General features: G+C 46.2%; 1 protein-coding gene across 28 annotated transcripts in view; it reads left to right on the forward strand.

Annotated features, from left to right (window-relative positions):
- Positions 1-1,930: 1,930 nt before the first annotated feature.
- LOC103247284 (extended synaptotagmin-2-like) overlaps positions 1,931-16,722 on the forward strand; it is a 103,982-nt gene continuing 89,190 nt past the window's right edge. For all 28 annotated transcript variants that reach the window (XR_012092476.1, XR_012092483.1, XR_012092484.1 and 25 more), the window contains exon 1: positions 1,931-2,419. Coding sequence is in view for 6 of the 28 variants with exons in the window: in XM_073014285.1 (XP_072870386.1) it covers positions 1,946-2,419 (474 nt within the window). In the remaining 22 variants the exon portion in view is untranslated. The remainder of the gene's footprint in view (positions 2,420-16,722) is intronic.

Raw genomic sequence — 16,722 nt, forward strand, 5'->3', positions numbered from 1 at the left:
AACCACTGGATGGCACATGGCACAGGATTTTTTTTTTTTTTTTTTTTTTTTTTGAGACGTTGTCTCACTCTGTCACTCAGGCTGGAGTGCAGTGAGTGGCGCAATCTCGACTCACTGCAACCTCCGCCTCCCGGGTTCAAGCAATTCTCCTGCCTCAGCCTCCGGAGCAGCTGAGACTACAGGTGCGTGCCGCCATGCCGAGATAATTTCTCGTTATTTTTAGTAGAGACGGGGTTTCACCATGTTAGCCAGGATGGTTTTGATCTCCTGACCTCGTGATCCGCCCTCCTCCGCCTCCCAAAGTGCTGGGATTACAGAATTTTTTACGGGGCTTATGTTTATGCAAGTCTTTGTAGGACATGAACCTACAATTTTCCAGTAGAGGAAAGCTGCAAAAGAAAAGCTCAGGCTCCTTTCTGTGTCAACAAGGCAATTACTTGCTTTTGTGTTGAGGTTTAGTTTTGAATGAAAGGTGGTGTTAGGAGCATTAACCGGTCGCATATTTACAATCTACATAATATAATTTGCTGCTGCAGCAACCCAGGGACTGTGAAGAGTAAGAAAAAGGAAACCACTTCCATCCCTTGCTTGGGGTTTACTGCCCTTGCCTGGAGTTGAGCGTTTAGACTCTGCAATGTTTTACCTATGTGACATAATCTCCACATACGTATGCACACAAAATTTTGCAGACACAGGAATGAGGGGCGAGAGATTCCCATGGAAAGGTGACCCTGCTTCTTCTGGGCATTTGTTTACTCATTCAGTACCTGCCAGTGCCCTACTCTGTTACAAATTCACTAAAAATTTCCTTGGAATTCACTGAATATGCTCAAAAACAGTCAAGTAGGATGTTCTTTGCTACTGTTTGGCTTGAAGTTTCCCTGAAAGAGATTTCAAAACAAATATAATTATCTCGATTGAATTCACTGGAAAATAAAGTGATCAATAGTCGTGTTTTTGAGTTAACTGAAAAATGATCTCAGGAATCACAGCAAGGCCCAAAATTAGTCGTCTGAAACAGCTATTAATAGTTGGCCACAATATTAACACCTTTGGCGATGCCGCGTGGTGCCCGGGGTGAGTTCCCGGGTGTCAACAGCGTCCCCTGGGCGCTTGCGGAGGTCTTTGCCCGGCACTACCATACCCCTCAGGGAGGGTTTTTGGGATTAAAGGCATCTTAAGGCCAACAGAACTGTGTGAGAGTTGTCAGGCTCACAACGGAGTCGTTCGTGTTTAAAACCCTGACAAGCAGGGTGGGAAGGGCCCCAGAGGCAGCGTTCTCCCGCCGGAATGCCGGATAACAAGACCATCCCGAGAGACTGCGCAAAAGCCACAACCTTGCACACTGGCTACGCAACCTCACACCGAAAAAATACTGGAGGACTCCCGCCAGCAACGCCCGTCTGACCTCCGGCGGGCGCCCTCGTCACCGGTCGTCGTGGCCGGGGAGTTACCGCAAACAGGGCCGCCGCCCTCTCATCCCCCCGCCACCCCGGATGCGCTCAGCGGCCGCGCACCCCGACGCCTGCCAGCAGCTCCCAGCGGCGGTCAGTCTTCGGGTTTGACAACTGCAACTTCCCGCGCCTCGAAGAGCGCAGCCACGCACCCGGAAGCCGCCTCGGGAGTCCCACGCCGCGGCGCCACGCCGCGCCAGAACCGCCCGCGGGCTCCGAGGCCACCGGCGAGCAGGGAGGGTGCCCTGTGGGGCTGGGGCTCGGAGAGGACGCAGGTGCTCCCGACCCACGCAACGAGCATTCTCCTTCCTGGTCCCGACTCCCGCCAGCCGAGACACAGCGCCCCGCGTGATGACGTCGTGCGCCTGCCCCGCCCACTCCAGTAGTCGTCGACCCGGCCCACGGCCCGCCTCGCGCGATGACGTCACATCCACCCCGCCCACTCCCGGTGACGTGCCAGCCTCAGGCCCACGCCGCTCCCGCCCCGCGTGATGACGTCGCCGTCCCGGGAAGAGGCGGGCGTGCGGCGGAGCCGCGTCCCCTCAGAGGGGCGCTGGCGCGGGGCTGAGCCGCCTGGGATTAGCGCGAGCACCCAGCCCGCCTCGGCCGGGAGGGCAGCGCGGCACGGCGGGGCGATGAGCGGCGCCCGGGGCGAGGGCCCGGAGGCGGGCGCCGGCGGGGCTGGGGGCCGCGCGGCGCCTGAGAACCCCGGGGGCGTGCTGAGCTTGGAGCTGCCCGGGCTGCTGGCGCAGCTGGCGCGGAGCTTCGCGCTGCTGCTGCCCGTGTACGCGCTGGGCTACCTGGGGCTCAGCTTCAGCTGGGTGCTGCTGGCGCTCGCCCTGCTCGCCTGGTGCCGCCGCAGCCGCGGCCTCAAGGCCCTGCGCCTGTGCCGCGCGCTGGCGCTGCTGGAGGACGAGGAGCGCGCCGTGCGCCTGGGGGTGCGCGCCTGCGACCTGCCCGCCTGGGTGAGTGCAGACCCCTGCCCGCCCCGACCCCTGGCCCCCGGTCCCGATCCCTCCTCGTCCAGGCAGGCGCTCCCCTTCCCGCGACCTGCCGCCTGGGCGAGTGCAGACCCCAGCCCCGCCCCGACTCCCGCCTTCGTAGTCCCCCACCCACCCCGGTCCAGGCAGGCGCTCCCCTCCCGCCTGGGCGACTGCAGACCCCAGCCCCGACCCCCGGCGCTGTTCCTGCGACCTGCCAGCCTAGGTGACTGCAGACACCGCCCCGCCCCGACCCCCAGCCCCGACTCCCAGCGTGTCCACGCAGGCGCTCCCCTGCCCGCGACCTGCCCACTCGGGCGAGTGCAGACCCCAGCCCCGCCCCAGCCTCCGGCCCACTCCCTGCCAACCTGTCCGCCTGGGGCCGCCGCCCTCCGCTCCCGCCCGAGTCCTGAGTGCTCCGTGCCTTCCCGCCCTCCGAGTCGGGCGTCCCCCGTCTCCGCTTCCCCGCCCGCCCAGGCTCCGGGTCCGGGGCGCGTCTGCCCTCGCTGTCCCGCGCGGCTTCCTGGAGACTCCTCCTCACAAAGCCCGCTGCCCTCCCCCGGCCTGCGGACCCCGAGCGCCAGCGGCAGGTACCGGGCGTGGCGCCCCCTCTTCGGCCGCGGCGCTGCAGGAACGCGCGCTTCCTTCTGGTGCCGCCCGCGGGGTCTCCTTAGGGGCCTGAGCGGCCGGTTCGGCTCTCAGAGCGCCCAGCGCGATTCTCGTGCTCCTTCCCAACGCCCTGCCGGCCTGGAAATGCTCCAGGTGGCTTCAGCTTTTCCTGCTCTCGGTTTAAAAAAAATGTAATGACAGCTGGTGGGGGAGAAGTTAACTTTTTCTTCTACCCGGAGAGGACTCACTCATGTCTTGGTTGTTTCTGACGCATTTAAAGGGCAGTGAGTATCTCCCGAAAGATGTGGAGATATTAGATAATTGAAAGATTGTTTCACTTTTTTGCAAGTATAATTGTGAGACTGAGCATTTTTATATGGGGTCGACCTGAATCCAGTGTGAATGTGTGTGTGTGGCACGAAGTTTTGGAAGAGTTGCAGCAATAGCAAGAGTCATAATGTTATTTCATTTTTAACTCTGGCAGTTCTTTACCTCATATATTTATGGACTATAGACACGAAGAGTTGGCTTCATATCTTTTTCTGGTCGTTCCCTAATGCAAGAAAGAGGATTTTAATGATGCTTCCATTAGGCTTAATGTAAACTTTGGGGTGAAGGTGGCCAGCAGTGGGTTTCGGAAGGGTCATTTTCCCTTAGAGGAGAAAAGGTCCCTGTTTCCAGTGAGAAGTAAAGCATGACACAGATGGCAAACAAGAATTAGAAAGGAGGCGTGCCCAGGACAAGAAGATAGTAGATGCTACTTTGTGACGACAGATTGCAACTGAAGTAAGAATATAATGTAAGGGACTTGGGAATACACAGTTCTACCGATGCGTGGTGAGCATGAGGTACAGTCGTATTTGGAGAACCAAGGTAACTGGCATGGTACAGCTTTTTGCTAGCAGTGGGAAAAATCGAGGGTCGTGTAGAAAACGGGAAGTTAGAGGAACCGAGGTGGGAAAAACTTAAGAAGAGGTGCACTTTGGAAATGGAAAAGGACTTTAAAGTGACATTTTGTGTCTATATTACACTACGATGCATAATATTAAAAAGTAGCTAAAAATAGAGTCCATTACCATCCATTACCAAAACAGCAACGTAATCAATGCTGAAATTTGCAGGAAGTGATGATGCTGACTTTCATAGAACTTGGTTATTGGCCAATATCAAATTCGCTTGTTAAAAATCTTTGTGAAACACAGATTTTCTTTTCTTTTCTTTTTTTTTAAGATAGAGTCTCTCCCTGTCCCCCAGGCTGGAATTCAATGGCATGATCTTGGCTCACTGCAACCTCCGCTTCCAGGGTTCAAACGATTCTCCTGCCTCAGCCTCCCGAGTAGCTGGGATTACAGGCGCGCCACCACGCCCAGCTAATTTTTGTATTTTTAGTAGAAACAGGATTTCACCATGTTGGCCAGGCTGGTCTCGAACTCCTGACCTCGTGATCCGCCTGCCTTGGCCTCCCAGAGTGCTGGGATTACAGACGTGACCCACCGCACCTGGCCACACAGACTGTTTTCTTGTGATAAATAAACAGATGCAATTGCTGCCATATTGAAGAACTGAAATTCTTTTATTTTATTTTTATTTTTTGGAGACGGAGTCTTGCTCTGTCGCCAGGCTGGAGTGCAGTGGCACGATCTCAACTCACTGCAACCTCGGCGTCCCGGGTTCAAGCCATTCTCCTGCCTCAGACTCCCGAGTAGCTGGGATTACAGGCATGCACCACCACGCCCAGCTAATTTTTGTATTTTTAGTAGAGACGGGTTTGCACCATGTTGGCCAGGATGGTCTCGATCTCTTGACGTCGTGATCCGCCTGCCTCGGCCTCCTAAAGTGCTAGGATTACAGGCGTGAGCTACCGTGCCTAGCCTGAAATTCCTTTTTTTAAGGAAAAAAACAGAATACAGGCCGGGTGCAGTGGCTCAAGTCTGTAATTCCAGCACTTTGGGAGGCCGAGACGGGCGGATCACGAGGTCAGGAGATCGAGATCATCCTGGCGAACACGGTGAAACCCCGTCTCTACTAGAAAATACAAAAAACTAGCTGGGCGAGGTGGTGGGTGCCTGTAGTCCCAGCTACTCAGGAGGCTGAGGCAGGAGAATGGTGTGAACCTGGGAGGCGGAGCTTGCAGTGAGCTGAGATCCAGCGACTGCACTCCAGCCTGGGCGACAGCGAGACTCCGTCTCAAAAAAAAATAAGAAAAAAACAGAATACAAATGTAATTTAGCCAAAGATTCTTTTTGAGTTTTTAATCTGTGTGACTTAAACTGATGAACCATGGTGTTCACCTCATGAAGAATTTATATTTTCTCCAGAATGTTTTCTTTTTCGTTTTTTTTTTTTTTTTTTTTTTTTCTCTCCAGAATGTTTTACTTGTGATTCCAAATTTGTACCTGAGCTCATAATCCCGCACATACAGACTTCAATGTGCCTAGGTTGCTTAAGACATTTCTTGAAGGATTCACATGAAACTTGACAGTGATTGTGTTCACAGTTTTAGAGAGATTTTAAAAATATCTTTTAAAGTATACTTATGTATCTATTTTACGATATTTATTAAAAGTATAATATACTTTGTTTTCATCATAAAACCAGCAGGTTACATGGTCTCGAAATGTGCCTGAAATTCTGCTGTGTGGCAGGGGTTTTGAGGGGGGAGGTCAAAGCACATCAATAATAGAAGAAACTACGAATAAGAAAAGTTAAGATTTCAATATTACCTGCACTTTGGGTTTGTTTTTGTTTTTATTTTTCTAGAGATGAGTTCTTACCATGTTGTCCAGGCTGTTCTCAAACTTTTGACCTCAAGGGATCCTCCCACTTAGACTTCCTGAAGTGCTGGGATTACGGGTGTGAGCCACCATGCCTGGCCAATATTACTAGTACTTTGATTTTTACCATACATACATTGATTCTTGGGGTTTCTGAACTTTGGGCTGATATTTTGCCTTGAACAAGATATATTTGTATATCCCAAAGACTGTACTCGTTTTCATAGTATGTCGTTGACAACCATTAATTCATAGCAGAGTGGAAACATAGGAAAACATGAATTAATGAGATACTGATTTCCTCACTTCACTTTTGTATATATTCACCGGCAGCTTTTCTTCTTCTTACTGAGTAGAAACTGAAACTGGATATGGAAACGAGATAAAGAGTGTTAATACTTTGAGAAAAAATATATACTCTTCCTGATTTAGGCTATTAGGATGTGAAAAATGGCTTTCACTTAACTGTGATAATTCTGTAAGTTTGGTCCTACAGCTTTAAAATAAAGTGTTATTTTTCTTCACTTATTTTCCCATAAACAGTTACGTTCCAACTGTTTAGGGGAAAGACTTGGCAGGCTGGATGAATTGAGGACAGGGCTTTTTGTTGTTTAAATGTCTACCCGGTGTTAATGGGCCCTGGAAAATTAGACTACTCTGGGTGGAGAAGAGAAGATTTATTTATTTATTTATTATTTTATTTATTTATTTATTTATTTTTGAGATGGAGTCTCAATCTGTTGCCCAGGATGGAGGGCAGTGGCATGGTCTCGGCTCACCACAACCTCTCCTGCCTCAGCCTCCCAAGTAGCTGGGAGTACAGGTGCCCATCACCACGTCTGGCTAATTTTTGTGTTTTTAGTAAAGACAGGGTTTCACCATGTTGGTCAGGCTGGTCTCAAACTCTTGACCTCAGGTGATCCACCAGCCTCGGCCTCCCAAAGTGCTGAGATTACAGGTGTGAATCACCGCGTCCAGCCTTTTTTATTTTTTAAAGAGAGGAAGTTCTTGCTGTGTTACCCAGGCTGGTCTTGAACTCTTAGACTCAAGTAAACCACCTATGTGAGCCTCCCAAGTAGCTGGGATTACAGGTGCATGCCACCATGCTCAGGACTGTGAGGAAGATGCTTGAAGAGTTTTCATAGAGATGAATAAGGGCAATTTTTCATTGCTATTTTTATTTATTTGAAAATATTAGATCTTCATAGGATAAAGTCTGACTCTATCCTGCTTTTACTATTGCCACTAAATGCTGATTCTGTGGCTGCCATGGATAATACTGTCATGGATAATACTACTCAACTGTTCTGACAGTCGGTCTTTTATCACCTCATACTTGGATTATTGAGAATTAAAGATTATTAGCTTCCTTGGTTATGTTGTTCTGTACTTTCGTATACAAGCTTTCTCTGGGGAGAGCTTTCTTCCCATTGCCCTTCTGGGAAGTTCAGGAAAATTTAACTCTAGCCAAAATATGGTATGTGTAGTCTGCGAACCAGATGAACAAAAGAAAATAATGCACTGTGGTCTTATGTAAAGAAAGGGCAAATATTTATTTTTTTATTCTTTGTGTTAATCTTCACTTAATACTTTAATAAAATGTTGTGAAGACTTGTAACTGAAAATAGTTGGCATAGCTAATTCAGGAGCCACAACTTCGCTATTTTAAACAAGTGCTACTTTAGTACCTGAATCCAAGCGATCATGTGGTTGAAGAAGTGTTGAGTCCTCGTCATGCTGCAGATAGGATGGGGGTGCTGCCTGGGGTTTCTTGTTTACACCCACACTGCGGCTGCGACACAGAAGGGAAAGGATGTGACCGTTGTGTTGCTTCAGTTCTGTGGTCTGAGAGCCTCATTCAGTTAGAACATTAATGCCCCAAGATGGCTAAAATTAAAGCAGTAAATATCTGGCTTTTAGTTTAAGCTAAAAAATAGATTTAAATTTAGGATATATGCATCCATCAGCCTGTATGTTGTGGATTTAGTAAAACTTCTATTAAGATTAGTATTATCATTCTACATTTAAGGATGGGAGGATATGGAGCTAGGACTGACATATAAATACTTTATATGAATATATACACTTATAATTTATAAGTATGTATTCATACATGTAAATTTCCGTCCTGTGAAGATCAGCTGTGGAACAGTGTTATTGTTAGACCTGGTGAACCTGCGATCTTTCTTGTGGGCTTTCGTGATTTCCTCATTGGTCACAGCCTTTAACCTTGAAGTAGGCGTGGTGAATATACTAAAAACCATCAAATTGTATACTTTAAATGAGTGAATTGACTAGTATGTTAATTATATCTCAATAGCACTGTTAAAAAAATATAGACATCAGGGGTTGGGCGCGGTGGCTCACGCCTGTAATCCCAGCACTTTGGGAGGCCGAGGCCGGTGGATCACGAGGTCAGGAGATGGAGACCATCCTGGCTAACACGGTGAAACCCCGTCTCTACTAAAAATACAAAAAACTAGCCGGGCATGGTGGCGGGTACCTGTAATCCCAGCTACTCGGGAGGCTGAGGCAGGAGAATGGCGGGAACCTGGGAAGCGGAGCTTGCAGTGAGCTGAGATTGCACCACTGCACTCCAGCCTGGGCGACAGAGAGACACTCCATCTCTTTAAAAAAAAAAAAAAAAAAAAAAAAAAATCCCGTGTCTATTTTTATTTTATTTTTTTGAGATGGAGTCTCGCTCTGTTGCCCAGGCTGGAGTACAGTAAATGTTTTTAACTAGGTAAATGTTTTTAACTTAAACCTAATACTACTTTATTTACTTTTTGAGCTGGGGTCTCACTGTGTTACCCAGGCTGGCCTCGAACTCCTAGGCTTGAGGGATCCTCCTGCCTCAGCCTCCTGAGTAGCTGGGACTACAGGTGTGAACCATTGTACCCAGTTCTAATATTACTTTATTTTTATTTATTTTTACATTTTATAAACTTATTTGAACATTTTTTAATACTTGTAGTAGAGCCAAGGTCTTGCTTTGTTGTCCAGGCTGGTCTCAAACTCCTGGGCTCAAGTGATCCTCCCATCTCAGCACTTCCGAAGTGCTCTGATTACAGGTGTGAGCCACCGCATCTGGCCTATAATAGTCCTTTAAACACTGATACTATACTATATTGGCTTAAACAAATATTAATTTTAATTGCATAACAATAGAAATCATGTTTCAAAAATATGAAAAACTTAAATCTGTGTTTCTGTGAGTTATGCCAAACTCTTAACTGTGATTCAAGGTATCAGTATATAATCACCACCTATATTTGAGTAGTTTAGCTTATGGATTGGTTTGTTTTATACTAGGTATATTCTATCAGAACATAATTTTATCATGTATTATATAATACGTTGTGGTCTTTTGTGGTCTCTTGCATTTTGTTGTGGTTTGGCAAGTCATTATCTTTTTTAGTTTTCATGACAATTCTGTCTCGGAGGAATTTTATTTCTTCATTTAGAGATGTAAGGACCCACTGTATGCAGAGTGTTATGCCAACAAAAGTGTAAGAAGTCATCCTGTCTTCATATTTAGACTCTTCTCAGAGTAGTTAGAATAGCACCTGGGAGGCGGCTGTGATGATGGTGCCCCGTCACGGTGGTTCAGAAGAAAGGAACAGGGAGGGCTTGATGGTAAGTAAGGGGGTGTGTTATAAACTTACGGACATGTTAGGGAAGAGATTCTATTCTTATTGAAGGGTATGGGGCCTTCTGTTCAGTGGCAACGGTACGAGCGTGTGGAGGACAGTTGCAAAGGTGGATTTCTGGGCCGTCTTATCTGGAGGGAACTCCACAGAAGTTCTGATAGGGTTGTAACTCCTCCACCTGGTAGAAGGCTGCGCTCAGCTTGGGACTTACTCTGGGCCCAGCAGTGAGGAATGGAAGTGGTCCCACTAGACCCCAGCCCAGGTCCCCACGGGTGAGGAGTACAAGTGCTCCTTCTGGATGCCTGGCCCAGGCCTTCAGGGCAGTTCTGATTTACAGGGTGCAGGGATGTGGGCGTGATTACTGTCGTACTTTTCAGACAGTTTGGACATGATGGGGTGAAAGTAGTGATGTCTTCAGATCTAAGCTTGTGAAATCAGAAAAGGAAAGCTACTGTGCAATGCAGTATACTTCTATTCTTGCTGTAGCTACCAGAAAACTCACAGCCAAAATGATTGCTGGATTGTTGGGCCCTGTACTGCTGTAACAGCTGGGAGTACCTGTCGCACTTTTCTTCAAACAGACGATCTTCTTTTACTCTCAATGATCTTATTGTGTCTTGAACACTGAGTCACCTTCTGTTGTTTTGGAATTGGGTGGGGCATAGTTCTTACACAGATGGTGAATATGCTGGTAGTTGTCTTTTGCATGGGATCATTTTTCCATGAAGCATCTTTTATTTACAGAGGTTTTTCCAGAGTCTTTCTCCCTGTCACTGATTTTTTTCTTCATTTATTTTTCTTAACTGTTTTTAAAGTTCTGTAATGTTTGTTAAAGCAAACTATTTATTTTTGTGAATTTTTTCCTGGATCATATTTTAAGAAACTAATCCAATTTATATGTAAGGATTAAAAATGAGTCTTGATGAATTTATGGACATTTATTAGGCATTTGCTATGTTCTAGGTACTATGCTAGGTGCTAGTGACACGAAATATATGTGAGACAAGGCCTTAAACTCAGAAATTTACTAGCTTGCAATAACACAACAAATCTGTTTAATCCTAGCATTAGTCATAGTATGAATTGGTGGGTTTTTTCCAATTCTTTTTATTTATTTATTTTTGACACAAGGTCTTGCTCTGTTGCCCAGACTGGAGTGCAGTGGCACAGTCATGGCTCACTGCAGCCTCAACCTATTGGCTCAGTCACCCCTCCCACCTCAGCCTCCCAGTAGCTTGGACTACAGGCATGTGCCACTAATCTCGCTAATTTTTAAAATTTTTTGGGGGCGGGGGCGGTCTCCCCATGGTACCCAGGCTGGTCTTGAACTCCTGGGCTCAAGCGATCGTCCCGGTCTACTTCCCAAAGACATGGGAGGTAATACAGGCGTGAGTCACTGCACCTGGCTGTTGTTATTTTTTTAACTGATAAAAGTATTATTTTTATTGTGTTCAACATGTTTTGAAACATGTATGCATTGTAGAATGTGCTAAATCGAGCTAATTAACAAATGCATTATGTCATGGGCTTACCGTTCTTTTGTGGTGGAACACTAGAAAATCTATTCTTAGTGATTTTTTCAAGAATATATTACATTGTTGCTAACTATAGTTAGTGTTTTTTTTTTTTTTTTTTTTTTGAGACGGAGTCTCGCTCTGTCACCCAGGCTGGAGTGCAGTGGCCGGATCTCAGCTCACTGCAAGCTCCGCCTCCCAGGTTTACGCCATTCACCTGCCTCAGCCTCCCAAGTAGCTGGGACTACAGGCGCCCGCCACCTCACCCGGCTAGGGTTTTTTTGTATTTTTAGTAGAGACGGGGTTTCACCGTGTTAGCCAGGATGGTCTCGATCTCCTGACCTCGTGATCCGCCCGTCTTGGCCTCCCAAAGTGCTGGGATTACAGGCTTGAGCCACCGCGCCCGGCTAGTTAGTGTTGTACAATAGATGTCTTGAACTTATTCCTTATAACTGAAATGTTTTATCCATTGCCTTACATCTCTCTAGACTCTCCCTCATTCTTCTAGTAAAAGTAATACATGTTCATTTTTTTTAAAATCCAGGAAAAAATATATGAAAAAGATCATAATACCAAACCATCCATAATGGTAGTTGGTAGAAAAGTATAAATTGAATAGGGTTTAATGGATTGTGGCCGTGACTGGATGAAAGTATCAATACGAAGTTAGAAGCGCATCCCACGTGCACTTGTGTATCCACTTGTGTATGGTGGCAGCAGTGTCCTTTTGGATAACAGCTTTAGTTTTGTGCCTGGTGATTGCGTACTGGCATTAGTGATAACCACACCAACAGCAGATGTGGAAATACTAATATGATGGTTTTCATTATGCTTTCTTTATTACTTGTAAAATTGTCATTGAAACTGAATTTGATTCTTTTTTTAAATTTATTCAGTTACACAGTGAAGTCCCCCTTTATCTTTCTATATTTAATGAACATGCAGTTGTGTTTTTCTTCATTTCTTATGGCTGGACAGGTTTCAAAAACATATTTTTTCTGATTTAAAGAAGAAAGTATACTCATTGAAGAAGCAGCTTTGGAGAAGAATAAAGAAGAAAAAAGTTACCTACAATTCTACTAACTGGTGATAACCGTTAGCAACATTTTGTGGATTTTGTTAATCTTTTAGTGATATGTTTGGATATATATGTGTGTGTACAGTATCCTCCTTTCTTAAGTGCTATATTATGGACATTATGTTATTCTTCAGAAATATGACTTTGACTATTGCAATATCATCTGTCTTGTGGAACTACCAGACTTTATTTAAATGATGTCTGATAGACATTTGAAAAACTAGATTGTGAGATATGATATAATGAGAAGCGATAAAAATAGAATTTGAGATATTTAATTTCCTGCTCTTTTTAAGTTACGAAAACGTATTTACTTGAGTTATTTATTAGATCTGTGTCTAGGATATATGAATTATTTTTGAACTCATTAGACTGACATGATAATTGTATAAGCAAAAGTCTGGCCATGGAAGGCAGTGTTTGTTTTTGCATGGTATGATGTTAAAAGACAGAAGATTTATTCCTGTCTCTTTTTATCTGAATAACCTTTGGAAGAAAGCATTCCCTCCATAATGAGTCACAACTTCGGATTGCTTTTCTTCCCCTGTGCTGTGTTGGTATATTAAAGTTTGCTAACAGTTACAAGTATTTTTAACTGCAGTGGTTTCGTGTAGCACAATTGAGTGATGGCTACTTTGAGGTTCCCGTGATGACTTGCTGAACTGGTGTGTCCTTGCCTGGACGTGACCTGTCATGTGGCCAGTGCCCGTGTGAGTGGGCTGCCCTTCATCCCTGTAGGGTGTGCTGAGGTGTGGCCACTGGCCTCTGGTTAGCTTTGAGACTCCCACCATCTCGCAGAGCCCACGGCTCAGGCTCTGGCTCTGGTGGGTGTGGGTTGCGCCCTGAGACCCACCCCTTCCTAACTCTCTGCCCTTGGGTGAGTCAGGCACAACTCTTAGAACCTTGTTTCCTCTTCGGTTTGATGGGGGTTGAGCCTGACTCTGTGCTGCGGCTGTGAGGTTGGAATGGGGAGAGGCCAGTGAGCACACTGGACATGGGCGGGCAGCGAGGCATGTCCTCGGGTCAGCCATCTGAGTCACAGGCCCGGAGATGCACAGCTGTGACCAGTGCTCCACTTGCAGGCAAGTCCTGGTGTGGCCTTTGCCACCTCCCTCCCCCACTGCTGCTGAAATGGAACAGATGAGCCCCGGGGTTTTTCTTTGTTTCTGTTCCACTGTGGTTTGTTTACACTGTTGCTAAGAATTTATCTACCATGATGCTTTGTTATTATTAACACTTGCAAGTGTGTATGCCTTAAAATTTCACTTTCTCTCTCTTCCTCTCTGTATATCCCTAAAATAATATCCAAGGAGCCTACGTTGTCACTCCTCTTCCTTGTCTTGATTTGCTGTGTATCTTCTTACTTAAAACAAATATTGTTCCAAGGACATGGCTGATCTTTCTTGACTCCACTTCCAGGAGTCACCCTGATGCCATAGATAATGATCGTTAATTTTACATTTTGTGCATATAACATTTAATTATTCAAATATTCATTAACTTCCTTGTGTGAGTAAGTGCTGGTTAGTGTATTCTATGTGGACTTGTTTCCTTCTGTTTATGTCTGAGGAATTGACACGTTTTAAGTTTCCCAGAGTAAGGTGGCTCTGTAGAAAATACATCCAGTGATGTGGGAGGAGAACATTATTTAACTTGCTTCATGCCATAAATATTGTACTGGAACACATATTATATGCTAGTTTTTGGTTATGCTGCTCACGTTTCGAGAACCAGTATCGAATTGCTAAAAATTATTAATCTGAATGATACTTTCACCTTCCATTTTCTTATGAGACTTTGTTATATATTTGTTAAAGCATTTAGTTTAATCTGTAAACCAAAAGTATTTGAGACAAGTCTCAATTAATTTAGTATTTTATTTGCCAGGGTTAAAGGATTCTGGTGACATAGTCTCAAGACTTGTGCCCAAGGCGGTTGACCTGTAAGTTTTAGGGATACGTAAGACATCAGTCAATGCATGTAAGCTGCACATTTGTTCAGAAAGGTGGGACAGCGGGAAGAGGGTACGTTGGTTCAGAAAGGTGGGACAGCTGGAAGGGGGTACGTTGGTTCAGAAAGGTGGGACAGCTGGAAGAGGGTACGTTGGTTCAGAAAGATGGTACAGCTGGAAGCGGGTATATTGGTTCAGAAAGGTGGTACAGCTGGAAGGGGGTACGTTGGTTCAGAAAGGTGGGACAGCTGGAAGCGGGTACGTTGGTTCAGAAAGGTGGGACAGCTGGAAGAGGGTACGTTGGTTCAGAAAGATGGTACAGCTGGAAGTGGGTATATTGGTTCAGAAAGGTGGTACAGCTGGAAGGGGGTACGTTGGTTCAGAAAGGTGGGACAGCTGGAAGGGGGTACGTTGGTTCAGAAAGGTGGGACAGCTGGAAGCGGGTACGTTGGTTCAGAAAGGTGGGACAGCTGGAAGGGGGTACGTTGGTTCAGAAAGGTGGGACAGCTGGAAGGGGGTACGTTGGTTCAGAAAGGTGGGACAGCTGGAAGCGGGTATATTGGTTCAGAAAGGTGGGACACCTGGAAGCGGGTTAGTGTGGGGCACGCTCCAGATCATAGCTGGACTCAGAGTTTTTTCTGATTGGCAGTTGGTTAAGTTACTATCTAGAGACCTGGAATCAATAGAAAGCAATGTCTGGATTACCTTGTGGAGACCAAGGTTTTATTGTACAGATGAAGCCTCCAGGTAGCAGGCTTCAGAGAGAATAGATGGTAAATGTTTCCTGTCAGACTTAAAGAGTCTGTCAGTCTTAAGGTCCGTGTTGGTGGTAATGAGGTGTGTCCGAGGCCCCACCCCCCATCATGGCCTGACGTGGTTTTACAGGTTAACTTTGGAAAGCTCCTGGCAGAGAGGAGGAGCTGTTCAGATAGTTGGGAACTTAGAATTTTGTTTTTGGTTTATACTTTGTACCCAGTTTGTAAAATGTTATATAAAGCTGGTGTTGATATTCATACACAATTAGAAGTGAATTGCCTACTGAGATCATTAATTTATTTCATTTGTGCTACAAATCTTTAAATGGCTAGTAAGTGCGTACCTAAAATTTGTTAACACCGTCTACGTTAATGTCTGCGTGCTGGAATTTTGAAACCAAAACCCCAAATTTAATCCAATACAAAGTAACAATGCTCTTCCTACTTATTTTTTCCACACATATAAAGATCTTGGAATTTATCCAGTAACTAGTAGAAAGAATTGATTTTACTTATCCACGAATAGTGCCATGTGTGAAGCAAAGTTTTAGAAGAAATGCTCCGTGGATGTCAGTGTCATTGCTGGAGCAGTCGGGAAAGGACGACATGGCTGATGCATTAGGGCCCGTGGCAAAGTGCCATCGACTTGGTGGCTTCAAACAACACACTTACCTTTTAACGATTCTGGAGGCCAGCAGTCGGAAATCAGTTCCTCTGGGCTAAAACTAAGGGGTGGGCAGGGTGTGCAGGCTGGAGGCTCCTGGGGAGAAGCTTTTCCTGCTTTTCTCGCTTCGCAGCCGCATTCCATGTCCATGACTGCAGGCTCTTCTCCCTTCAGAGCCAGCAGCTGCTTCCGTCCTCATGGGGCCATTCTGCTTTCTGTTTTGTCAAACCTCTGTTCCTCCCTCTTTTCTTTCTTTTCCTTAGACAAGGGTTGAGGCTGCAGTGAGCCGTTTGCACCCAGGCTGGAGTGCAGTTGTGTGATCATAGCTCACTGCAGTCTCGACCTCCTGGACTCAAGCAACGCTTCCACTTCAGCCTCTCGAGTATCTGGGACTACAGGCCTGTACCACCACACCGAGCGAATTTGCTAATTTTTAAAATTTTTTGTAGAGATGGAGTCTCACTGTGTTGCCCAGGCTGGACTTCCTCCCTTTTTAAGGATCCTGGAGATGGCATTTAGGGCGTCTATGGATAATCCTCCTCCCTGGAAGATCCTTCATCACATCTGCAACGTTCTTTTTGCCATGTAAAGCGACACTCACAAACTCCAGAGATTAGGACGTGACCACCTTTTGAGGGCTGTTACTCAGCTTCCCACACTACCCTGTATCTTGGAGTATTCAGGAGCCAGGAAGGCTGTTCCAGCACTTTCCCTGTGCCTTGACATCTCAGAAATCAGGTTTATTTTACAAGGGTGTGTTATTGTTAATGGACGGTGCTCTTAGTGGCACATAGTGCAGCTTATAATTGATCACATCTTGGATTCAATACTGAGGTCTTTTTCCATTTTTGGCTGTAGCCCTGGTGTCTGAGGTAGGGTGTGTTCTTTCAGAGCTGGGATGAGGAGGAGCTGTGCAGTGGGAAGAAGGGTTAGGAACTGTGGGAACTGAGATGACCACAGGAAGCAGCACTGTAGGTTACACAACTGGAAGAGTTGGGCTTGATCCCTAGACACAGGGCAGCATCCAGATACCACTAGAGGGATGTGTCCAGTTTTAAAACGGGGGTTTAGCAAGATACATTTGGCAGGGATATCCAGAGGGACTGGGGACACAGATCTAAGCATGAGGGGAGGGAGCAACTGAATGTCAGGGGAATAGCTTTGGGGAGGAAGGTGGATAGATGAGTGAGCTGGGAATGTAAACAACAACCCCAGGGTGCAGAAATGATGCTGGAACAATAGGAGCAGTAGTTTGAGGCTGGGGCTGGGGTGGGAGATTACTTCAGTCCTTAA

Source organism: Chlorocebus sabaeus, unplaced genomic scaffold (genome assembly GCF_047675955.1).
Source record: "Chlorocebus sabaeus isolate Y175 unplaced genomic scaffold, mChlSab1.0.hap1 unalloc_scaffold_581, whole genome shotgun sequence".
In the NCBI taxonomy this organism is placed as follows: Eukaryota; Metazoa; Chordata; class Mammalia; order Primates; family Cercopithecidae; genus Chlorocebus; species Chlorocebus sabaeus.